Below are 26,316 nucleotides of genomic sequence, written 5' to 3'. Positions count from 1 at the left end.
TTGGAGTGAAACTTATTACCCCCCATGAAAGGCTGCAAAAACTCAAACCATATTGCCTAAAAAGAAGGGATTGATATGTGATTATGTAAGGCAACAAAATGAACCCAAAAGCATCTCAACAAAGTTACAGTATGTAATCCACAAGAATACCAGGGAACATTCTAGAAATATATCTGACAAATCTATTATGAAAGTCTTCCTAGGAAGCTATCTATAATGATTACTCAATAAAACACCTGGAGAAATGAGAAACATGCATGGAATAACCACAGAAATATTTAAAACAAAATTTGACATGTGGTTGAAATCAGTCCTAGGTAAATGCAAAATAATTTATTATATGTCGAAGATTGCAGCACAGAGGAACAGTATTATTCAGGAAGACATATAAGATAAGTAACCAACACTAGCCCTACCGTTTTGGTAAAATCTTACCACAGGTAATTGTAAGTAAAAACTTAGCCTTGGTCTGTCACTCTTTACAAATACCCTTTTGAATCCCTCTTTTACCGTTGAGTATATTTGCTGCTTTAGTACCTTGTGACTTCAGTGCTATATGAAATGTTACTTAAGTCATCTGCCCTGGTGTCATGTCTGTATTCCTCCTTTCTTCTGACTTTTATCATTTATCCACTTACTTCTGCTATATCCACCGCCTGAGTAAAGTGCAAGACTTTGCCCAAATCTCTGGCTTCCCTTTCCTCTCAGCCGAAAATGGCTTTCTTCCAGCTCAAGGACCATCATGGATTTGCAGTTTGTTAATTTTGTCTGTATGGTTTACTTAATCTTTGCAGTGACCCACCTTTTTGTTGTCTCCTGTAGTCTTGCAGTGACCTTATCATTTCTTACCTTACGTAAAATATAAATTTTCATAACTTTACACCTGTCTTGGGCAATACGTGTCTTCTAATCTATTTCATCCATTCTACCAAATGCTTCCTTACTTGCACTATACCTGATTGCATCCATTAGTTTTACACAGTATTTCACTTTGCCCATCTACTTCAGGGATCCCACAATCTTGGTCTATTCAGTTATACTCCAGGATCTTGATCCTATTCAGATATACTAAAGAATCTTGATTCTATTCAGTTATACTAATTACTTCTGAGTGATAAAGCTTTTGGTCTTATTTCAGTTACTACTGCTAAGTGGTTATTTGCATTGCTCTTGACAGGCAAACCAGGATATAGTCAATGAAAATGACAGGAATGTAGCTTGGAAAAGCTTCAGTAAAACCTTCAAAGCCAATGTGTAGTAGATCACTTATTTCTAAAACAAAACCAAGGTGGTGGAATGGTGAAATAAAAAAGTGCCTGTTGTCTAAGAAAGTAGTTCATAAGAAACTTGGAGAATCCAAGAACACAGTACATTATGAAAGCGTGAGTTAAGTAAATCTGCAAAGATAAAGTACGTTATACATTATATGACAAAGTAAACAGCAACATGAAGTGTATGTTGCTGAAAATAGCAAAAGAAACACTTAGGAGTTTTACAAACCTCTAGATTCTATATTTTTTTTCCCTAAATCCACCCTTGGTGCTTTTTTGCATTTTTCACGGTCCCTATTAATGTACTCTAGCATTTTGATCTGGCCATCTGAGTGGTATATTCTGAGTAAAAGCCTATTTACCTTATTCAAAGTGTGGAAATCATCAGCTGCCAAGTATCCTACTGCTCCCCTATTATCCTCACTCTCCCTCTGTTCGGGGTGTCTAAATGTGTGTGGATGTAACCAAGATGAGAAAAAAGGAGAGATAGGTAGTATGTTTAAGGAAAGGAACCTGGATGTTTTGGCTCTGAGTGAAACGAAGCTCTAGGGTAAAGGGGAAGAGTGGTTTGGGAATGTCTTGGGAGTAAAGTCAGGGGTTAGTGAGAGGACAAGAGCAATGGAAGGAGTAGCACTACTCCTGAAACAGGAGTGGTGGGAGTACGTGACAGAGTGTAAGAAAGTAAACTCTGGATTGATATGGGTAAAACTGAAAGTGGATGGAGAGATATAGGTGATTATTGGTACATATGCACCTGGGCATGAGAAGAAAGATCATGAGAGGCAAGTGTTTTGGGAACAGCTGAGTGAGTGTGTTAGTAGTTTTGATGCACGAGAGTGGGTTATAGTGATGGGTGATTTGAATGCAAAGGTGAGTAATGTGGCAGTTGAGGGATAATTGGTGTACATGGGGTGTTCAGTGTGGTAAATGGAAATGGTGAAGAGCTTGTAGATTTATGTGCTGAAAAAGGACTGGTGATTGGGAATACCTAGTCTAAAAAAAAGAGAATTATACTTAAGTATACACATGTAAGTTATCCCTGGGGATAGGGAAGAAAGAATACTTCCCACGTATTCCCTGCGTGTCGTAGAAGGCGACTAAAAGGGGAGGGAGTGGGTGGCTGGAGATCCTCCCCCTCTCGTTTTTTTTCAATTTTCCAAAAGAAGAAACAGAGAAGGGGGCCAGGTGAGGATATTCCCTCAAAGGCCCGGTCCTCTGCTCTTAATGCTACCTCACTGATGCGGGAAATGGCGAATAGTATGAAAGAAGACATATGTAAGTAGGAGAGATGGCCAGTGAGTGTTATTCAATTACGTGTTAATTGATAGGCGCGCGAAAGAGAGGCTTTTGGATGTTAATGTGCAGAGAGGTGCAACTGGAGGGATGTCTGATCATTATCTTGTGGAGGCGAAGGTGAAGATTTGTAGAGGTTATCAGAAAAGAGGAGAGAATGTTGGGATGAAGAGAGTGGTGAGAGTAAGTGAGCTTGGTAAGGAGACTTGTGTGAGGAATGGAAAAAGGTGAGAACAAAGGACATAAGGGGAGTGGGGGAGTAATGGGATGTATTTAGGGAAGCAGTGATGGCTTGTGCAAAAGATGCTTGTGGCATGAGAAGCGTGGGAGGTGGGCAGATTAGAAAGGGTAGTGAGTGGTGGGATGAAGAAGTAAGATTATTAGTGAAAGAGAAGACAGAGGCATTTGGACGAGTTTTGCAGGGAAATAATGCAAATGAGTGGGAGATGTATAAAAGAAAGAGGCAGGAAGTCAAGAGAAAGGTGCAAGAGGTGAAAAAGAGGGCAAATGAGAGTTAGGGTGAGAGAGTATCATTAAATTTTAGGGAGAATAGAAAGGTGTTTTGGAAGGGGGTAAATAAAGTGCGTAAGACAAGGGATCAAATGGGAACATCAGTGAAGGGGACTAATGGGGAGGTGATAACAAGTAGTGGTGATGTGAGAAGGAGATGGAGTGAGTATTTTGAAGGTTTGTTGAATGTGTTTGATGACAGAGTAGCAGATATAGGGTGTTTTGGTCAAGGTAGTGTGCAAAGTGAGAGGGTTAGGGAGAATGATTTGGTAAACAGAGAAGAGTTAGTAAAGGCGTTGCAGAAGATGAAAGCCGGCAAGGCAGCGGGCTTGGATGGTATTGCATTGGAATTTATCAAAAAAGGGGGTGACTGTGTTGTTGACTGGTTGCTAAGGTTATTTAATGTATGTATGACTCATGGTGAGGTGCCTGAGGATTGGCGGAATGCTTGCATAGTGCCATTGTACAAAGGCAAAGGGGATAAGTGCTCAAATTACAGAGGCATACGTTTGTTGAGTATTCCTGGGAAATTATATGGGAGGGTATGGATTGAGAGGGTGAATGCATGTACAGAGCATCAGACTCGGGAAGAGCAATGTGGTTTCAGAAGTGGTAGAGGATGTGTGGATCAGGTGCTTGCTTTGAAGAATGTATGTGAGAAATACTTAGAAAAGCAAATGGATTTGTATGTAGCATTTGTGGATCTGGAGAAGGCATATGATAGAGTTGATAGAGATGCTCTGCGGAAGGTATTAAGATATATGGTATGGGAGGCAAGTTGTTAGAAGTGAAAAGTTTTTATCATGGATGTAAGGCATGTGTATGTGTAGGAAGAGAGGAAAGTGAATGGTTCTCAGTAAATGTTGGTTTGCTGCAGGGGTGCGTGATGTCTCGATGGTTGTTTAATTTGTTTATGGATGGGGTTGTTAGGGAGGTGAATGCAAGAGTTTTGGAAAGGGGGGCAAGTATGCAGTCTGTTGTGGATGAGAGAGAGCTTGGGAAGAGAGTCATTTGTTGTTTGCTGATGATACAGTGCTGGTGGCTGATTCGGGTGAAAAACTGCAGAAGCTGGTGACTGAGTTTGGTAAAGTGTGTGAAAGAAGAAAGCTGAGAGTAAATGTGAATAAGAGAAAGGTTATTAGGTACAGTAGGGTTGAGGAACAAGTCAATTAGGAGGGGAGTTTGAATCGAGAAAAACTGTAGGAAGTGAAGTGTTTTAGATATCCGGGAGTGGATTTGGCAGTGGATGGAACCATGGAAGCGGAAGTGAATCATAGGATGGGGGAGGGGCGAGAGTTCTGGGAGCGTTGAAGAATGTGTGGAAGTCGAGAACGTTAGCTTGGAAAGCAAAAATGGGTATATTTGAAGGAGTAGTGGTTCCATCAATGTTATATGGTTGCCAAGTGTGGGCTATAGATAGAGTTGTGCGGAGGTGGGTGGATGTGCTGGAAATGAGATGTTTGAGGACAATATGTGGTGTGAGGTGATTTGATCGGGTATGTAATGAAAGGGTAAGAGAGATGTGTGGTCATAAAAAGAGTGTGGTTCAGAGAGCAGAAGAGGGTGTTTTGAAATGGTTTGGTCACATGGAGAATGAGTGAGGAAAGATTGACAAAGATGATATATGTGTCAGAGGTGGAGGGAATGAGAAGTGGGAGACCAAATTGGAGCTGGAAAGATGGAGTGAAAAAGATTTTGAGTGATCTGGGCCTGAACATGCAGGAGGGTGAAAGGCGTGCAAGGAATAGAGTGAATTGGAACGATGTGGTATACCGGGGTCGACATGCTGTCAATGGATTGAACCAGGGACATGTGAAGCGTCTGGGGTAAACCATGGAAAGTTTTGTGGGGCCTAGATGTGGAAAAGGAGCTGTGGTTTCGGTGCATTATACATGACAGCTAGAGGCTGAGTGTGAACGAATGAGCCTTTGTTGTCTTTTCCTAGCGCTACCTCCCACACATGAGGGGGGAGGGGTTTGTTAATTCATGTGTGGCGGGGTGGCGACGGGAATGAATAAGGGCAGACAGTGTGAATTATGTACATGTGTATATATGTATATGTGTCTGTGTGTATATATATATATATATATACGTTGAGATGTATGGGTATGTATATGTGCGTGTGTGGACATGTATGTATATACATGTGTATGTGGGTGGGTTGGGCCATTCTTTCGTCTGTTTCCTTGCATTACCTCTCTAACACAGGAGACAGCGACAAGTATAATGAATAAAAAGAAATAAATAATGTCTTCTGTCTCAGTCTCACTTATGCTTTATTCATTCTATCTACTCATGTTTAATTTTCATGACGTGTATTCTACCTATTCTGGCTTATGGCACCTTGCTTGCTTGGGTCATGCAGTCCTACTATTCTCATTATACCCCCATATATCAAGTATAGGAATTTAGTGGCTTCTAGTTCAAACTTATTAAAATGCAACCTACCCTGACGATCACTGGTAAAGTCTGAGAGCTGCCAGTTAGTACAAATCTACTCTATTTTTTTTTGTCCTCTTACTATCTCTCTTTGACTAATTTTAATAAGCTCTGAAACATTGGCCATGTCTTTCAATATAATGACTGTTTTCTTTGGTGTATTTATTGTGGATGGTTTAAGATAAACAGGATGGTGAATTTCCTGATTACCAAATAAGGTAAATGATGTTCCATGGCATTTATTTATACTTATTTTACGTCTATTTCACTTTTTCTCCCATAATTTTCAGTGCTCCAAAATCTAGAATTTTGGTGTTATTATTACATTCATTTATATGACACTTTCCACCATATTCACATTAATGATGAGAAGGAATACAGTTAGCAAAATCAAAGTGCCAGAAAGGCTACTCTGCATGAGCCATCACACCACATGATCAAAATGATGAACTAATATGAATCTGAATAATGAAAGTGGTTTGAAGATGATAAAGATATACACAAGCATATAGAAGATTTTATTATAGATTATGATAAAGAATATGATTTTGTCATTGTACATAAATCAAGCATGACCTACAACTGAAAAGGAAAGGTTCACACATTTTACAAATATTTTGCAAACTATACACTCACATATGATTCTAACAATTCTAAATCACTTAACACTTCCTAGTCACTTTTTAGAAAGTTAATGGGATGTAATAACAGCATGACAAAGAGGACAGTGGGTCCTCATAGTCATATCCTGTTCTAATGCTGAGTGACTGCAGGCTGGGCATGTCCACACTGCTGTAACATCCATTATGGGTCTCCCTGTTACAATGCATGAAGCAAATCGTGTGTTGCAGCTGGGGCAAACACTTACCCTAGAAAGATAATAGCATGGAGTCATTACAAATTATGGAACATTAATGATAGACATTTCAAGACTGTTATTGTTGTTTGTGATCTGTTCTATGGTAGCTGGTGAATGGGAATTTGTGATATATAGGTGCTATGATTTCCTTCTTGTCATTGTTGTCTGTCTTGTTTACATATAAAGAGAGGGAGGGAGGATATGGGTGTCTGATTTCTTTGGATAAGGGGTAATTGTATGTTATCTACATGGAGTACACTGAGTAGCTGTGTGTGTTTGTTTTTAATGTCAAGGGTGTAAAGTACATGATGTGTATTAAGTGAACAGAATTTTGTGTGATAGCAGTGTTCATTTTTGTAGAGTGGTTTGATGTATTTTGTTGGTACCGGCAAGGTGTCTGTGATGGAAGTGCTAGGAGGAGGATCTGTTCAGAGTGGTAGTGTCTGAGTGACTCATACATATCCAGAATGATGATTAGCCATTTCTGGAGGGGTGACATTGTCAAAGGAAATAAATCTGTTTATGATAACTAATATGTCTGACTGTGTATTGTTTGTTAATGATGGAAGCCTTGTAAAGGGGAAATGTAGGTGACTGGCCAGGGTTGGAGTTATTGTCACTAGCCTGCATCATTCTATGCCCAGATATTTGAAGCACTCCACTTCCTTCTGGTCCTCCCATTCTCTCTCAAACCATTCTTTCTTATCCCTGCTGCATCTCTTTACCTCACTCTTGTTTACATTCACAGTCATCATTCTCCTTTCATCTGGAGTTTCTCTACTGAATCCACCAAAAGAGCTGTATCATCTGCAAACATCAACTGATTCACCTCCCATGCCACTCTTCAACCCAGTATGCCAAGACCTATCCCTGACTTTAAGTCCATCACATTCATGTCCATACCACCCTGTGCATACCAGACTGAATAAGCATGATGATATCACATATCCTTGACACAGACCCACCTTCACCAAGAAACGCTCTCCTTCCATCCTTCCCACATGCACACATGTCTTACTGTGCTGAGAAATGCTCCTCAATGCATTTAATAACTTTCCATTAATTCCATAATGCATATCTGTCATATCTATCATACACTTTCTCTCAGTGCATATATATTACATACTATTCATCCTCTTTGTCCAACAATTTCTCACACAAATTCTTCACAGCAAACACCTGGTCCTCACATCCTTTACCTTTCCTGAAGGAACAATTCTCGTCCCTCACAAAATTCTCTGTTAAAGCCACCATCATCTCAATCACCATTCTCCAATACATCTTACCAGTTATATTCAAAGACTCAAACTTCTGTAATTCAAGCACTCACTTCTTCCCTCTTACCTTTATATACATGTAATGGCACCACATTCTCCACATCCTCAGGCACCTTATCTTGGGCCATATAAACATTAAGAATTGTGACTAACCAATCAGTAATACTGTCATCCCTTTTTGAGAAACTTAGCTGCAATTCCATCCACTTCTGCAGCTCTGCCACATTTCAGTTTTCCTAAGGCTTTCGCTAACTTTCTTTTCACCAAACCTTTCAGGAGAACACTCACTATGCATGCCATCTTATCCCAAACAATTATCTGTAACCCTATCATCCAACATATTTGAAAGACTTTCAAAATAATCTCTCCATATCTTTATCACTTGTTCTTTGCCTGTTACTACTTCCTCATTCGTTCTTTTGACTGTTAATCTCATATGTTCTCTTGTGCTTTCACTATGCACCTCCTTGGTATAAGGTAAAATGCATTCATATGTGCACTTGGTTGGGTTGAATATGGGTCATTTGGCATTGTTGGCATACTTACTAACTGACATACATGTAAAGAGAGGTTGTTGGATGTACTTCCAGAGGGGGCATAGGATGTTTGATAATTTCTTGGTGGAGGCAAGGGTTAAAACTTGTAGTGGTTTAAGGAAAAGAGAAAATGATGTGTGAAAGAAGTGATGAGAGTGAGTGAACTTAGAAAAGGGGCCTATATACAGAAATGAATAGAAAGACTGAGTAAAAAGAGGCACATGGTGAGAGTAAATGAAACAAATACAAGTGGAGTGGCAGAGAAGTGGAAGGTATTTAGGGAAGCAATTTTTGTATGTGTTAGAGAAGTGCGTGTTACATAAAGTTGCACAGATACACAGACCCAGGTTCATGCAAGGTGGTCTGGCCTTAACAATACTGAGAGAGAGAGAGAGAGAGAGAGAGAGAGAGAGAGAGAGAGAGAGAGAGAGAGAGAGAGAGAGAGAGATTTACATAAGAAAGTCATAAGGTAGAATGAATATAAATATGTCATGTATCCCATCACCAATGACATACATCCCTTCACTTTTTATTATAAAGACAATTGTAAGGTTAACTTCAGCTCCAGCCTTTCAACTTAACATGTCTATTTTATTCCTGATGTTGAGGATTGATACAATAATTCTAACTTTCTCAAAGCAGGTGACACAGGATAATCATTGCTGGTATGTTACAGCAGCATGGCCAAGGAGAGATCAGTGGTTGAAAAGGTAGCATGATATACCACAACGTTATGACTATTGATTAAATGAATTATTCAATACCAGAGAGTAAAATGTGATAATCAAGCCTAATTTTGAAGATACTAAGGCTGTTGCTCTGAGCAAAATTTTCTGGGAGCTTGTTTCACACCTCTAAATTTAGTCTATGTTCTCTTACTGGTGGTGCTGGTACTACTGACAAGAAATTTTCAATATCATCATTCTTGAATCCTTTAAGAATTTTAAAACATTCTATTAATATGCCTTGGAGAAGCTTCTTGTTGAGGGAGAACAAGTTTAATTCTCATATTCCCATATGATTTGTTACACAAGGCAAGAATAAATTTAGTTGCCCTTTGCTGCACTGCCTCCAATTCAATTCAAGAATATCCTTCCTTAAGTTAGGGATCCAACACTGCTCTGCACATTAAGGTGGGGTCTAACTACGTATAGTGGCAATATCACATCCTCACTTCTGTACGTCTAGTTTGTTTCTAAATCCTAACACCTAACATGCTTTCTTGGCAGTTTCATTACAACTCTAGGAGAAATTAAAGTTGTTGGAGACAGTGATCCCTTACATCCCTCACACTAGTGGATGTCCATTATATTGTGGCCCATCAGTTCATGATTAAATTTTTTGTTGAAATTTCTTATTTGTGACTGCTGACATTTACTTGCGTCAAATGGCATTTGCCAATTTTTAGACCATTTGCTGATTTTATCTAGATCCTCTTGTAATCTTAGCCTATCTTCTTCAGTTAATATGGCATTGCTAATCTTTGTGTTGTCTGCAAATTTAGACATTAAGTTGTTCAGCTCTACATCAATATCAGTAGTATAAATGATGAAAGGTATAGTCCCAAGTGAAGATCCCTGGGGGACCCCATTAGTAATGGGTGACCATGGTGATGAATCACCATTCATATGAACTCTCTGCATCCCATCATGTAACTAGGCTTCTATCCAATTTGCTATGGAACCAGTAATCCCCAAGGCCCAGGCTTTATATATCAATTTAATGTAGGAGACTGTTGCATGCTTTCTGGAAGTCCAGAAATATATTTGTTGCTTTTGTCTTGTCTTGGGTATTGAATGATTATTGATAGTATTCAAGGCAGTTTGTAAGGCATGATCTGTGCCTTCTTAAACCATGCTGTGTATTATTGATCAGAGTGATTGTTCCAGGTAGGCTACAATTTCATCTTTAATAATCGACTCCAGAAATTTACATGTAATTGATGTGATGCTACCAGGACAGTAATTAACAAGCAATTCGTGACTTCCCTTTTTATATACAGGAGTGATGTCTGTAAGTCTCCAGTCCAGCAGGACTATTCCATCCTGGAGAGATTTATTGAAAATATTGGTTAACAGTTTGACAGTTTCATTTTCAGTGTTTTTAATTAATCTTGGACTGATCTTATATTCATGTAAATTCAATTTAATTTCAATTGATTTCTGACCAGCTATTTTCAGGCCAAGGTGTGATAAGTCCCCATGATCCATCCCCCTGTCGTCACTGTCTGATAAGGTGGGTAGGGTCTTGAGAACAGTGAGGAGACAGGCATTAAAATGGTGGAATGAGGAAGTTAAACTGTTAGTGAAAGAGAATAGAGAGGTGCAGGAAGAGGCAAAAAAAAAAAAAGCTACATGAGCTGAAAAAGAAGGTAAATAAGAGATGGAGTGAAAAATACATATTTTGAAAATTGAAAAATATCTCTTATATGAGGGAAAGTCCTACAACTAGAACAAACATTCTATAAGTTATATGTTAGAAAATCAGGGTTAAGACCTTCCAACTCTCAGTATTTCTTGAGGGGGTGAGGAAGCACTAGCATTCCTTATCCTTTGCTAACCACTCAACCACAGCTGCAGCAGCTCACTTATTTTGAGTCTGCCCCCAGCCAATCAAAGATTGTTACAAAGATGAAATAACTGACCAGCACAGTTCTGACTGCTAGCAGCTTACACAATTTTCAGATTATGGGGATTAACTCAAAAGTGGTCACAGCTGAGAGAAAGAGAGTTACATAGATAAACAGATCCAAGGTCCAGATGAGATGGTCTATTCTTAACACTTATATAAGAAAAACAAAAACAGTTCCTTTAAAAGCAGTAGAAGAAAAGGTTAGCAAAGCAAAGGCTCTTTTCCCTCTTCCACACTTTCCGGCAGCATGCCAGATGGTAAAGAGGTAGAAAAATATCCAGCAGGATTAATATGCCTAAAGGAAATTTTTATAGGAAAGTCATAATGTAGAATGAACAAGAATATGTTCATGAAAGACAATACTGAGCATAAAACTGAGCTCCAGCCTACTGACTTACCATGCCTATATCATTCCTGATGTTGAAGAATGATACCATAATTCTTACTTACTCTCTCAAAGCGGGTGACATGGGTTAATGAATGTTGGTATGTTACTGCAGCATGGCTATGGAGAGATCAGTGGCTGAGAGGGTAGCACGATATCCACTATATTATGAAGAATGATTAAATGAATCATTTAATACCACTGAGTGATAAGTGATGATCAAACCTAATTTTGAAGATATTAAAGGTGTTGCTTTAAACAAATTTTCTGAGAGCTTATTCCACACTTCAATAATGTCGTCAATAAAGAAATATTTTGTACAATCCAGATTGACTCGGCAACCTCTAAGTTTTGTCCACTTCCTCGTGTCAATAATGCTGATACTACGGTACAGAAATTTTCAATATCAAATTTGTTGAATCCTTTGAGTATTTTAAACATTCTATCAATTTGCCACAGAGGCATCTCTTATTTAGGGACAACAAGTTTGACTCTCGCAGTCTCTCCTCATATGGTTTTTCACACAAGGAAGGGATAGTTAAGTTTCTCTTCACTGCACTGTTTCCAGTTTAAGAATATTCTTACTCAGGTGGGAGGTCCAAAATTGCATTGCATATTCAACATATGATCCAACTAAAGTATAGTGGCAACATCACACTCTTGCTTTTATATATAAAGTTTCTGTCAATAAATCTTAACATCCTATTTGCTTTCTTGGTAGCTTTATTACAATGATGGGACAGTTTGAAGTTATTGAAGACAGTGACCCCTAGATCTCTTACACTAGGGGTTTTCTTTATCGTGTTACCCATTAGTTCATAATCAAATTTTTTGCTGAGGTTTCTTACCTGTAACAGCTGACGTTTATCGAGGTTTAATGGCATCATAATCTTAGCTTATCTTCTTCAGTTAATATGGCATTGCTGATCTTTGTGTTATGTGTAAACCTGGACACCAAGTTATTCAGTTCTTCATCAATATCGTTACTATAAATAATGAAAAGTATAGGTCCAAGTACAGATCCTTGGGGAGATTCCACTAGTAACGGGTGACCAAGGTGATGATTCATCATTCATTACGACTTTGTTGAGTGTTTTTTTATAAAAACTTTTAGGATCTATAGTACTATCTCTTGCAATAATAGCTTTGTATTCTTTCCTGGCTTGTTTGACTAGACGTTTCCTGTCTTCTGATTGTCTGTCTGATTTCTTAAGCTTATAGAGTTTACATCTGTGCCATATACCTCTTGCAATTTCTTGGGAGTACCATTCAGGCTTGTTGTTACTTTTACTGTTTCTGTCCAGAGAGAGAGAGAGAGAGAGAGAGAGAGAGAGAGAGAGAGAGAGAGAGAGAGAGAGAGAGAGAGAATGGGGAGGCATAGTAGGATAAAAAAAATGTGAAAAATTTTTACAGGATATCATCTGAGTGAAATATTTTTCAATGTTCTCTCCTCTATGGTCTGTCCCACATAATGAAAGCACACACACACACACACACACACACACACACACACACACACACACACACACACAGACAAACACACACACACAGACAAACACACACACACAGACAACACACACACACACACACACACACACACACACACACACACACACACACACACATTCACAGAAGTATTATATGATAATGTCTGAGAAAGTAATGTATTCAAATGTCTATAGCCAGTAGGGATCATACAAGGATAAAACACTTGATATTTTTTGAGTTGTGGAAATTAAGCTTACCAAAGAGATAAGATCTCACCTATTCTGCCCAGACAGGAAAGCAAAGGTAAAGGAGGGGAGGATATTCCCCCTTCAATAAATGAGACCATGAAGTTTTAAGAAATAGTGGAAAATGGCTTATTCAGACAATATACCATGGGAACAGTAACAGTAGGACAGAATATAATAGTTTTATTAGCATATAATCCAACTAAGAATTGCCACAGAACGAAACATGTATATCATGATAATAATGTAGGAACAATCAGGATGAAGCAGTGAAACACACATTTCTTAGAAATGGTGAAGTACTGATTATGGCAATTTACATTTTGGGACAGAAATTTGGATTCTCATGGTGATATGGAGTCATGAAAACATAAGTGTTTTAAAATGTATACAGGAAAATTTCCTATTTCAACATGTCACATAGAACCCTAGGATGAAGTAGTAATGCACCATCCTTACTCAACTTAATGTCACAGAGCAACTAGGATGAGGAACTGATACACCATCATTACTGGACTATATCTTCACACATACTGGCATTGATATTCAAAACATTACAACACAATACACAAGTTGGAAGAAATGATCATGTAATGCTCAAGTTTGAATATGGGATAAATGAGAACATTAAAAGAGCAGAGGTGAGACAGGAAAAAAAGAGGAGGGATAATCACAAGAACTATTTAAATTCAATCATTTCTATGGCAACATAGATTGGGAAATGGAATTCACTATCACAGAACCAGGGTTTTATACTCAAAGGTGCTGTGAATTTTTTAGTGAAGCAATAAAGGCATGGGTACTTCAAGCTTCAAATACAGAGGAAACAGTAAGAAACACGAAGGAATGGTTTTACAAAAAATGTCAAAGTAAAAAATATTCGGGATGTGCAATGACAAAGATAAAAACAGCATTCTAGCCAGTGAGCATTTGCAAGCTATTAGCAAAGCACAGAACAAATATGGACTGAACCAAGGTATGTGAAGCATCTGGGGTAAACCATGGAAAGGTCTGTGAGGCCTAGATGTAGATAAAGAGCTGTGGTCTCAGTGTGAACAATTGTGGCCTTTTTTGTCTTTTCCTGGTGCTCTGTTACTGAAGGAGGTGGGGAGATGTTATTCCTCTGTGGCGGGGTAGCAACAGGAATGGATGAAGGTAAGCAAGTATGAATATGTACATGTGTATATTTGTATATGTCTATGTTGTTTATATTTATTTATTATACATAATCACTATTTCCTGCGTCAGCGAGGTAGTGCCAGGAAACAGAAGAATGGCCCATCCACTCATATACACATATATGTACATAAACGCCTACATACGCACACATACATACATATACACATCAACATATACATACATATATATACACATATGCAGGCACTTCATACATACACATGCACATAATCATGCTGGCCTTCATCCATTCCTGGCATGTCCCCTCCCCACAGGAAAACAGCATCGCTACCCCTGCTTCAGTGAGGTAGCACAAGGAATACAGACAAAAAGGCCCCATTCATTCACACTGTCTCTAGCTGTCATGTGTAATGCACTGAAACCACAGCTCCCTATCCACATCCAGGCGCCATAGACCTTTCCATGGTTTATCCCATACACTTCACATGCCCTGGTTCAGTCCATTGACAGCACATTGACCCCGGTATACCACTTCATTCCAATTCACTCTATTTCTTACATGCCTCTCACCCTCCTGTATGTTCAGGCCCTGATCACTCAAAATCTTTTTCACTCCATCCTTCCTCCTCCAATTTGGTCTCCCGCTTCTTCTTTCCTCCACCTCTGACACATATATCCTCTTTATCAATCTTTCTTCACTCATTCTCTCCATATGTCCAAACCATTTCAACACACCCTCTTCTGCCCTCTCAACCATACCCTTTTTATTTCCACACATCTCTCTTATCCTTATGTTACTTACTCAATCGAACCACCTCACACCTCACAGCACATCCACCCTCCTCCGTACAACCCTATGCCTCGCAACCAAATAACATTGTTGTAACTACTATTCCTTCAAACATACCCATTTTTGCTTTCCAAGATAACGCTCTCTATCCCACTCTATCCTTTTGCTTTCTGAGATAACGCTCTCTATCCTTCTCTATCCCACCACTCACTACCCTTTCTAATCTGCTCACCTCCCATGGTTCTCATGCCACAAGCATCTTTTGCATATGAGTGGATGGGCCATTCATCATCTGATTCCAGGTGCTACCTCGCTGAAGTTGGAAACAGCACTTAAGTAATTGAATAATAAATGAATGACAAAAGAGGAACAAAGAAACTTCTCAGGAATCACTTATCAGTTAAGGAGCAGCTAATTACAGTGAGGGATTAAGAGGGAAAAAATTGTTGAGCATAATGTTTCTACAGTGAAAGATGCTATAGCCCCAACATAAGTGAATGGGGAGGAAGTTTTGAAAATCATTGAGATATCTTGAAAAGATATGAACAAAATACTAAAAGGACCTGACCCATACAAAGCTAATGGTCCTGCTGAAATTTCATCATGTCCTGTAGAAGTGTAAAAATATACTAGTTAAACTGCTTGAATTACTGTTCAAGATGTCACTGGAAAAAGGCATAATACCAGGGGAATGGAAAAAGGTAAACATCATACCTGTGTATAAGAAAAGAGACTGGGAACAGTTATCAAACTACAGACTGGTCTCTCTGACACATGTGGTGCGTATAGTTCTAGAAACGATTATTGGAAAGCATGTTCATAACTTTCTGCAGATGAGAAATTTCCTAAGTGAGATACAGCATGGTTTTAGTGAAATAAAGTCACATGTAACTAACTTTTTAGAGATTTATGAGATAGTGAGCTCAGTCAGAACAAAAGGGACCATTACCCTTCTTAATTTACAATAATAACTTGCCTGAAGGCATGGAATCCAACCTGAATATGCTTGAAGATGATTCAAAAGTCACGTGGGTAGTGACAATGAGAATGATTGCTTCAGCTAACTAGGAGACCTAAACAGACTCCAAAGTTGGCCTGAGTTGTGGTTGATGAAATTCAACCTGGCAAGTAATGAGGATGGGATGATGCAAAAGTCAAGTGGGAAGTGACAAGTGAGCATGATTGTTTCAGCTAACTAGGAGACCTAAACAGACTCCAAAGTTAGTCTGAGTTGTGGTTGATGAAATGCAACCTGAGCAAATATAAAGTAATGAGGACAGAACAAAGCAAGAGATAAACTCTTTGTGATTATTACCTAACAAGAAATAGCTGCAAGATTCTGTTTGTGAAATGGACTTGGTAGTGGATATTGTCTCTAACCTGTCACCAGAATTCCATATTAGGAGACAAACTGTCTACTGGCAAATATCAGACTAGCTTTCAAGTATATGGGTAATGAAATTTTAGCAAGCTATTCATATCGTATTTCAAATAAGGCTAAACTAGAAAATACTTCTCATTTATTCACCACATCTAAAGAACCACAAAGAGCTCATAAAGAAGGTCCAGAGAAAGGCAGCAAAGATGGTACTAGATTTAAGAGAACTAAGCTACAGAGAAAGGCTGGATGCTTTAAATTTACCAATCTTAGAAGAAAGAAGGCTGGGGGGTGACCTGATCACAACCTTTAAGTCTTCAAAGAGATCAATGAAGTGGACTATTCTTTGATAGATGTAGGAACAAAGCAAACAGAGGACATAACATGAAAGAAGTAAAAAACTTGTAAATAAGGATGTAAAAAAAAATGCTTTTATAGTATGAGTGGTTGATGAACAGAACATATTGACTGACGACATACATACATACATAAAGACACCATACATAAATTTAAGAGGTTGTATTGCAGCAGACAGCATTCAAGAGATGGGATCCTATGAATGTAATACTCCTTCTCCATGCATGTACATATATGTAATAACACATAGGTAATTGCATAGAGCTGACCAGAGGAGAGCTCCAGGAAGTGCTCCCTATTTTTTCAAGATTTTGGAAGGTCTGTCGCTCATGAAGCCTATATGTACAAGGGGGAATATGAAGGGGCCCTGAGTAATATGTGTGTCCAAATTTTGGGAGTTTAATAGGCAAGGGAGTGGAAGTTTCGCAGATTCAGATCAAATGCCCATTTGTTGCCAACTTCAGTGAATCAATTTCTATTATTTATTGAGCCTCAATGGGAGATCCAATCTTTAAGGAAAAGAGTGGTTAACACTGGAGAAGTGAACAGGTGTAGCTAAGTTTCACTACATAAAAGTGCAATGTAACTCAACAAAAGAGAATAAATATTTAGAGTAACTATAAGGCAACACTGCCAGTATCATTAACTACTTAAATTCTGCACATGATTGAGAACAGTTTCTGCTGGTAAGCATCAATACTGTTAGTAGTATCATTACTTTGGGATTAGTCTCAGACCACTGGCAATGCCCAAACTGGAAAAATAATAAGAGGAAAGCTTGCACAAACCAATCAACAACACTAAAAAAGCCAAGTATTATATTCTTTTCTTCCGTGTATTGACTCAAATACAGGGATGAACCAAGACCAGTCAGTTATACAAATGTTTGAGCCCTCCCTCTCACTGACAGCAGAGTCTGGCAAAAATCCAAAGATTCTTAGCACCCTATGATGTCATGGACTAGGGGCCATAGATTTTTTTTACCTATCATGATTATACTTAAAAATGTTTGAGCGAATAAGAGTTGGCAAAAGTACTTATGAAAAAATAAACAAGGTTTGAGTAAGTGTATGCTGCTTGTGAGGAGATGATGGCAGGACTAGCCTGGTAGTCCCTTTTGATGAGACACAGTAAGACCAGCAATTCTGAAATGGAGATTGTAAAATGGTTCCGAGGTTTGCATGCAGTGTGGTACTGAAGTGATTTGGTCAAGGGCCATGTTATGAAGGTGAGAGTGGGATATTCTGGATGATTATTGTGAATCAACTTTTTGAAGTGTTTGCATGTTGATGATAGCAATGATGGATGATAAGAGGGGGAATTGGGTGGCTGGAGGGTTTCAGGATGGGCACTACAGTCCCTGTCAAAAAAAAATTACAAATAGTTTAACATAAGGTTGTATTTCAGGTTTTATTTGCAAAACAAAACCTAAAACGTGCTTATGGTGAGGATATCGTATGTCTGGCAGCATGGTACAGTCTTAAAAGTTAGATGATGTAACCTGCTGCCCCAGGATGGGATGCAACTTTAGCTCACTGTCCTTGTCAGCATGCTTTCTGCTTTATGAGGTATGCAACTCTGAAAAGTTGTAACATACTAGAAATGAATGAGACAGGACTACATAAATGTAGTTCTTTCTTCCCTTACTGTAAAATCAGGCTGTTACAATAGGTATTTTCACATGATACAGGTGAAGATGACATTTACAGAGTTGGCAGCCTACATGTGCAATGAATGTGTGCAGGTGAGAGGGAGTTCATAAGTGTGTAGTGCCATTGAAATAGTATCTTGGTCCTATGAATCAGTTGAACTGGAACTCTCTGAACAGGAATGGGATGGTAGAAACAGTTTGGTATGAGAGAGCTTTTAGTCAATTTTGAGTTCGAAAAAACTTTTGTGACAAAATTTGAGGACTACCCAATTTTGTAAATTGCACAGTGAAGAACTAAAAGAAAAGAAAAATCATAAAAACATAAATCAAAACATTGATCCATTGGCAAGTAGGCTACTGTAGTTACTGATGATCAGACTGGGAGATTAACAGCTCAGTAACATTAATCAACCACTGGTTCTATCATAAAACTATGCTGGTAACTTTGATAAAACTATAACTGACAGCAACTGGAAGAAGGAGACTAAAATTGCAACAGTAAAGAGTTTACCATGAAGAATTCCCAACTTCTCCAACAGGTTATGAGGAGCTACACTCTGACCTGATGACTGGACTCTGACTTTGATCTGATGAGTACGGAGGAATCATTTAGTTAATAAGCAAGGAAAGAAGAATGAACTTGAACACCTTCAATTGAGAAGTACAAAATGAAGACAACCAACCAAGAGAGATAGGTGTACTGGAAGTGGGAAACAAGTTGGTGATGAATATCTAAAAACAGGACCAGAGAGAACAATAAGATGGAAGTAAAGAAACTTAGAAATGGACTGAGAAGCCATGTTTGTGAACTTGCAGAAGAGAAGCCAGGGAATGAGGGAGTTGTTTAAAGAACTGGAAGAATATTCTGGCTGAAGGACAAGTTCAAGAGTATAGTACCATGGCTAAGGATTAAAGAAGAGCTGAATAACTTATGGTAATTAGTGAGGAACAGAAGGCAAGAAAGAACAGGATCATGGGAAAAATATAGCAGCTGAGGCTGAAAGAACAAAAGGAATCCCCACAAATAGGGAACACAACACAGAACAAGTGATCATGCTAAGAGTAGAACGTCAGCATGGGAAGTAAATACACTTATAAAGATACAATCTCGAAGAAAAACCTACCAGTCAGGGATCATAGTTTCACAACTAGTGCACTCTGCTCGGTTACTTCGAGAATCTTTTGGACTGTATTTCATGAAGATGTTCATTGCTAAATCCTCATATGCTTCTTTCTTATTCTGAGAAATCTGTAAAGAGATTAAGGAAAACTGAATAATGATAAAAAAACTTAAGTTCTTAATTAAAAGAGGCACAGAAACAAATGATAAATGCCTAAACTACTTGAAAGAAGCAGTTGCAATTGAAAATCTAAATCAACATGACTAACATTTAAGGGAGACTAAGTTACTGAAAGAATTTACCTTGTGCTTTAAGAAGAATTTTTTTCAACAGATATAATGGTATCAATCATTCTAGGTGATTCTTTCAGCCAGTCAAACAGACACCTGATTAATGCTGGCATCCAAATTCCATTTCCAGTTATCAAAGAAATATTCTTTCAGATGGGTTTGAGTGTACAATTTATGATAAACAGTGAAACTAGACTATATGTCTGGCATATGAATTTAGGCAACAAGATCTTTGCACATCAGATCTGGGTTGGGTTCCTGGATAGCGCAACTCTAAGCAAAGTGACTTTCAATGAATCCATATTTCCCAAAGGAGCAATTGTATAAAAGCTACTTATAATTAAGACCTAATTTGGCAAAAAGGCATAAGATGACATACAGTACAATACAGTACATGAACATATAAAAATATCATCTTAATCTAAAGAACAGTAACAATATCAAGAAAACTTACCAGCTATGGTCATGAATCCTGCTTATGGTAGTAGACTGAGTCGGAGGGGGTGAGTGGCCATCTTGATCGCCATTTCCCACACTAGCAAGGTAGCACTAGGAATGGACTAAGAAAGGCCACACCCACTCACACCCATTCTCTAGCTGACATATGCAATGCACTGTAGCCACAGCTCCCTATCCACGACCAGAACCCACAGACCTTTCCATGGTTTACTCTGGATGCTTTAGATGCTCTGGTTTAATCCAGTGACAGCAAGTCAATCCCAGTATACCATATCTTTCCAGCTCACAGTGTCCTGTGCATGCCTTTTACCCTCCTGCATGTTCAGGCCCAGATTGCTTAAAATCTTTTCACTCCATCCTTCCATCTCCAATTTGGTTTCACCATTCTCCTTGCTCCCTTCATTTATGACACATATGTGAGGATCTAAATTTAGCATGCTGGCTGGAAGCTCACTGGCTAACTGCAGGGGCACCAATTGATGCCTCAGGAAGGATGGAATGGTCATTTTGATGCAAGCGGCTGTGAGGGATAATACTCCTCATCGTTATGGTCACAAGGATGGAACTCTACTGAATTTGCAGATATGTCAGTGCCGTCGGTATTAATTAGGTAATGCAGGAAAGGATATATGTTGTGTTGATGATAAAGTAGGAGAGTCTGTTATTATGGAAATCTGGTTTGCAGGAGTTTCTGAGAAATGCCATGTTGGGTAGAGACTTCGGGCAACTGCATTGGTGTGGTGGGAAGGCATTTTGGCAAAGCCAACCCCATCACCCTCCCAGTTGACTGGCATGTGCTATATTCCATTGCTATCATCAACCTCCGTGGGTGCCTTGTGGTACAGAATGGCTGCAGATTGGTGTATGGTGAAGGTCTACGGTGCCAGGTGGTTGGGGAAAAACATCCTTGGCGGGATGGTAAGGCTACCGCTGCTGGTGCACTAAGTGCATGGTGTTACAACTCCATACAAGAAGGTGTTAGCATGTGTTGTGCATGAGAGCTACCCTAAGTGGACCAAGTAACAAGACTCAGGTAGTCTCGTAGGGTAACCATAGTGTGGGTGGTGAGTGCCAAAGGGGGAGAGGCCTGAGAGGTGCTGTGTTGGGAGATAGCCTTGGCAGTGCTTTGATAAGTACATGTTGGTAGTACTGACCATGTACTGTATGAAAATGTCTCATGTAAGCAGTTAGGTTTAAGTGTTTCTGTTTGGAGTTATTTTTCTTACTGTATGTAAATGTCTTATTTGAGGAGTTAGGCTAAGGTGTTTTGTTGTTTAGAGTTAATTACTTGCTGTAATACTGGCAATAACTGTAAATTAAAGTTTTGTAAACCCTACCCATTGTAGGGCACCTTAAGCCCAGCTCATTACACATATATGCTCTTTATCAATGTTTCCTCACTCATTCTCTCCATGTCAGTACTCTTTCAACACAACCTCTTCTTTGTCAACCACACTCTTTTCAAAAGCAAACATTTCTCCCACCCTTCCATTACTTCATCAAACCAATCAAACCACCCCACACCACGTATTTTCCTCAAACATTATATTTTCAACATATCTGCCCTCCTCCACACATCCCCACATATCATATTTTATTATACTTAGTCGCTGTCTCCTGCGTTAGCAAGGTAGCGCAAGGAAACAGACAAAAGAGTGGTCCAACCCACCCACATACACAAGTATATACATTTACACCAACTCACACACTTATACGTACCTATACATTTCAATGTATAAATACACATACATACAGAGACATATACATATATACACATGTACATATCCACACTTGCTGCTTTCATCCATTCCCGTCGCCACCCCACCACACATTTAAAAGGCACCCTCCCCACCCTTCGTCCATGCCCGTGCGTGAGGTAGCACTAGGAAAAGACAGCAAAGGCCACATTCATTCACACTCAGTCTCTAGCTGTCATATGTAATGCACCGAAATCACAGCTTCCTTTCCACATCCAGGACCCACAAAACTTTCTATGGTTTACCCCAGATGCTTTTACATGGCTTGGTTCAATCCATTAACAGCATATCGATCCTGGTGTAACACATTGTTCAAATTCACTCTATTCCTTGCATGCCTTTCACCTTCCTGTATGTTCAAGTTCCATATCACTCAAAATCGTTTTTACTCCATCTTTCCACCTTTTCTCCTTGTTCCATCCACCTCTAATACATATATCCTCTTTGTCAATCTTTCCTCACTCCATGTGGCCAAACCATTTCAATGCACCCTCATCTGCTCTCTGAACCACAATGTTTTTATTACTACACATCTCTCTTACCCTTTCATTACTTACTCGATCAAATCAACTCAAATATATATACATATGAAAATAAAGATAGAGTTGAGAGAGATGCTCTGTGGGAGGTATCAAGAATATATTGTGTGGGAGGCAAGTTGTTAGAAGCAAAGAAAAGTTTTTATCGAAGATGTAAGGCATGTGTATGAGTAGGAAGAAAGGAAAGTGATTGGTTCTCAGTGAATGTTGCTTTGCGGCAGGGATGCATGATGTCTCCATGGTTGTTTAATTTGTTTATGGATGGGGTTGTTAGGGAGGTGAATGCAAGAGTTTTGGAAAGAGGGGCAAGTATGGAGTCTGTTGTGGATGAGAGAGCTTGGGAAGTGAGTCAGTTGTTGGTTATTGATGAGACAGTGTTGGTCGCTGATTTGGGTGAGAAACTGCAGAAGCTGGTGACTGAGTTTGGTAAAGTGTGTGAAAGAAGAAAGCTGAGAGTAAATGTGAATAAGAGCAAGGTTATTAGGTACAGTAGGGTTGAGGGACAAGTCAACTGGGAGGTAAGTTTGAACGGAGAATAACTGGAGGAAGTGAAGTGTTTTAGATATCTGGGAGTGGATTTGGCAGCATATGGATCCATGGAAGCAGAAGTGAATCACAGGTGGGGGAGGGGGTGAAAGTTCTGGGAGCATTGAAAAATGTATGGAAGTCGAGAACTTTATCTTGGAAGGAAAGCAAAAATGGGTATGTTTGGGTATGTTTGAAGGAATAGTGTTTCTAACAATGTTATACGGTTACGAGGCGTGGACTATAGATAGAGTTGTGCAGAGGAGGGTGGATGTGCTGGAAATGAGATGTTTGAGGACAGTATGTGATGTGAAGTGGTTTGATCGAGTAAGTAATGAAAGTGTAAGAGAGATGTGTGGTAATAAAATGACTGTGGCTGAGAGAGCAGAAGAGGGTGTTTTGAAATGCTTTGGTCACATGGAGAGAATGAGTGAGGAAAGATTGACCAAGAGGATATATGTGTCAAAGGTGGAGGGAACGAGGAGAAGTGGGAGACCAGATTGGAGGTGGAAAGATGGAGTGAAAAAGAATCTGAGTGATCAGGGCCTGAACATGCAGGAGGGTGAAAGGCGTGCAAAGAATAGAGTGAATTGGAACGATGTGGTATACTGGAGTCGATGTGCTGTCAATGGATTGAACCAGGGCATGTGAAGCGTCTGGGGTAAACCATGGAAAGTTTTGTGAGGCCTGGATGTGGAAAGGGAGCAGTGGTTCCGGTGCATTATACATGACAGCTAGAGACTGAGTGCGAATGAATGTGGCCTTTGTTGTCTTTTCTTAGCGCTACCTCATGCACATGCGGGGGTAAGAGGTTGTCATCTCATGTGTGGCAGGGTGGCGACGGGAATGAATAAGGGCAGACAGTATGAATTATGTATTATTTTTTATTATACTTTGTCGCTGTCTCCCGCGTTTGCGAGGTAGCGCAAGGAAACAGACGAAAGAAATGGCCCAACCCCCCCCATACACATGTATATACATACGTCCACACACGCAAATATACATACCTACACAGCTTTCCATGGTTTACCCCAGACGCTTCACATGCCTTGATTCAATCCAATGACAGCACGTCAACCCCGGTATACCACATCGCTCCAATTCACTCTATTCCTTGCCCTCCTTTCACCCTCCTGCATGTTCAGGCCCCGATCACACAAAATCTTTTACACTCCATCTTTCCACCTCCAATTTGGTCTCCCTCTTCTCCTCGTTCCCTCCACCTGCGACACATATATCCTCTTGGTCAATCTTTCCTCACTCATTCTCTCCATGTGCCCAAACCACTTCAAAACACCCTCTTCTGCTCTCTCAACCACGCTCTTTTTATTTCCACACATCTCTCTTACCCTTACGTTACTTACTCGATCAAACCACCTCACACCACACATTGTCCTCAAACATCTCATTTCCAGCACATCCATCCTCCTGCGCACAACTCTATCCATAGCCCACGCCTCGCAACCATACAACATTGTTGGAACCACTATTCCTTCAAACATACCCATTTTTGCTTTCCGAGATAATGCTCTCGACTTCCACACATTCTTCAAGGCCCCCAGAATTTTCACCCCCTCCCCCACCCTATGATCCACTTCCGCTTCCATGGTTCCATCCGCTGCCAGATCCACTCCCAGATATCTAAAACACTTCACTTCCTCCAGTTTTTCTCCATTCAAACTCACCTCCCAATTGACTTGACCCTCAACCCTACTGTACCTAATAACCTTGCTCTTATTCACATTTACTCTTAACTTTCTTCTTCCACACACTTTACCAAACTCAGTCACCAGCTTCTGCAGTTTCTCACATGAATCAGCCACCAGCGCTGTATCATCAGCGAACAACAACTGACTCACTTCCCAAGCTCTCTCATCCCCAACAGACTTCATACTTGCCCCTCTTTCCAAAACTCTTGCATTTACCTCCCTAACAACCCCATCCATAAACAAATTAAACAACCATGGAGACATCACACACCCCTGCCGCAAACCTACATTCACTGAGAACCAATCACTTTCCTCTCTTCCTACACGTACACATGCCTTACATCCTCGATAAAAACTTTTCACTGCTTCTAACAACTTTCCTCCCACACCATATATTCTTAATACCTTCCACAGAGCATCTCTATCAACTCTATCATATGCCTTCTCCAGATCCATAAATGCTACATACAAATCCATTTGCTTGAATTATGTACATCTGTATATATGCATATGTCAGAGTGTGTATATATGTATACGTTGAGAGGTATATAAAAAATAATACATATATTTATTTACTTTGTCGCTGTCTCCTGCGGTAGCAAGGTAACGCAAGGAAACAGACGAAAGAATGGCCCAACCCACCCACATACACGTGTATGTACATACACGTCCACACACGCAAATATACATACCTATTCATCTCAACGTATACATATATATACACACAGACATATACATATGTACACATGTACATAATTCATACAGTCTGCCCTCATTCATTTCCATCGCCACCACGCCACACATGAAATAACAACCCCCTCCCCCCATGGGCGCAAGGTAGCGCTAGGAAAAGACAACAAAGGCCACATTCATTCACATTTAGTCTCTAGCTGTCATGTATAATGCACTGAAACCACAGCTCCCTTTCCACATCCAGGCCCCACAAAACTTTCCATGGTTTACCCCAGACGCTTCACATGCCCTGGTTCAATCCATTGACAGCACGTTGACCCCAGTATACCACATCATTCCAATTCACTCTATTTCTTGCAAGCCTTTCACTCTCCTGTATGTTCAGGCCCCGATCACTCAAAATCTTTTTCATTCCATCTTTCCACCTCCAATTTGGTCTCCCACTTCTCCTCGTTCCCTCCACCTCTGACACATATAACCTCTTGATCAATCTTTCCTCACTCATTCTCACCATGTGGCCAAACCATTTCAAAACACCCTCTTCTGCTCTCTCAATAACACACTCTTTTTATTACCACACATCTCTCCTACCCTATTATTACGTACTTGATCAAACCATCTCACACCACATATTGTCCTCAAACATCTCATTTCATACAAATCCACCCTAATCTGCACAACCCTATCTATAGCCCACGCCTCACAACCATATAACATTGTTGGAAGCACTATTCCTTCAAACATACCCATTTTTGCTTTTCGAGATAATGTTCTCGACTTCCACATATTCTTCAACGCTCCCAAAACTTTCGCCCCCTCCCCCATCCTATGATTCACTTGCGCTTCCATGGTTCCATCCGCTGCCAAATCCACTCCCAGATATCTAAAACACTTCACTTCCTCCAGTTTTTCTCCATTCAAACTTACCTCCCAATTGACTTATCCCTCAACCCTACTGTACCTAATAACCTTGCTC

The 26,316-nt window shown here is 39.7% G+C and overlaps 1 protein-coding gene across 2 annotated transcripts in view; it reads right to left on the bottom strand.

The window, feature by feature from the left end:
• Window positions 1-6,018: 6,018 nt before the first annotated feature.
• Oseg4 (intraflagellar transport protein Oseg4) overlaps window positions 6,019-26,316 on the bottom strand; it is a 600,898-nt gene continuing 580,600 nt past the window's right edge. For both annotated transcript variants that reach the window (XM_071662283.1, XM_071662291.1), the window contains exons 23-24: window positions 19,372-19,496; window positions 6,019-6,382 (exon numbers count right to left, since the gene is read on the bottom strand). In XM_071662283.1, coding sequence (XP_071518384.1) covers window positions 6,205-6,382; window positions 19,372-19,496 — 303 coding nt within the window. In that variant the 3' untranslated portion in view covers window positions 6,019-6,204. The remainder of the gene's footprint in view (window positions 6,383-19,371; window positions 19,497-26,316) is intronic.

The sequence above is a fragment of the Panulirus ornatus genome, chromosome 1, assembly GCF_036320965.1.
Source record: "Panulirus ornatus isolate Po-2019 chromosome 1, ASM3632096v1, whole genome shotgun sequence".
NCBI lineage: Eukaryota > Metazoa > Arthropoda > Malacostraca > Decapoda > Palinuridae > Panulirus > Panulirus ornatus.
Note: the sequence above shows the minus strand (reverse complement) of the source record. Positions and strands in the feature narration are given on the sequence as shown.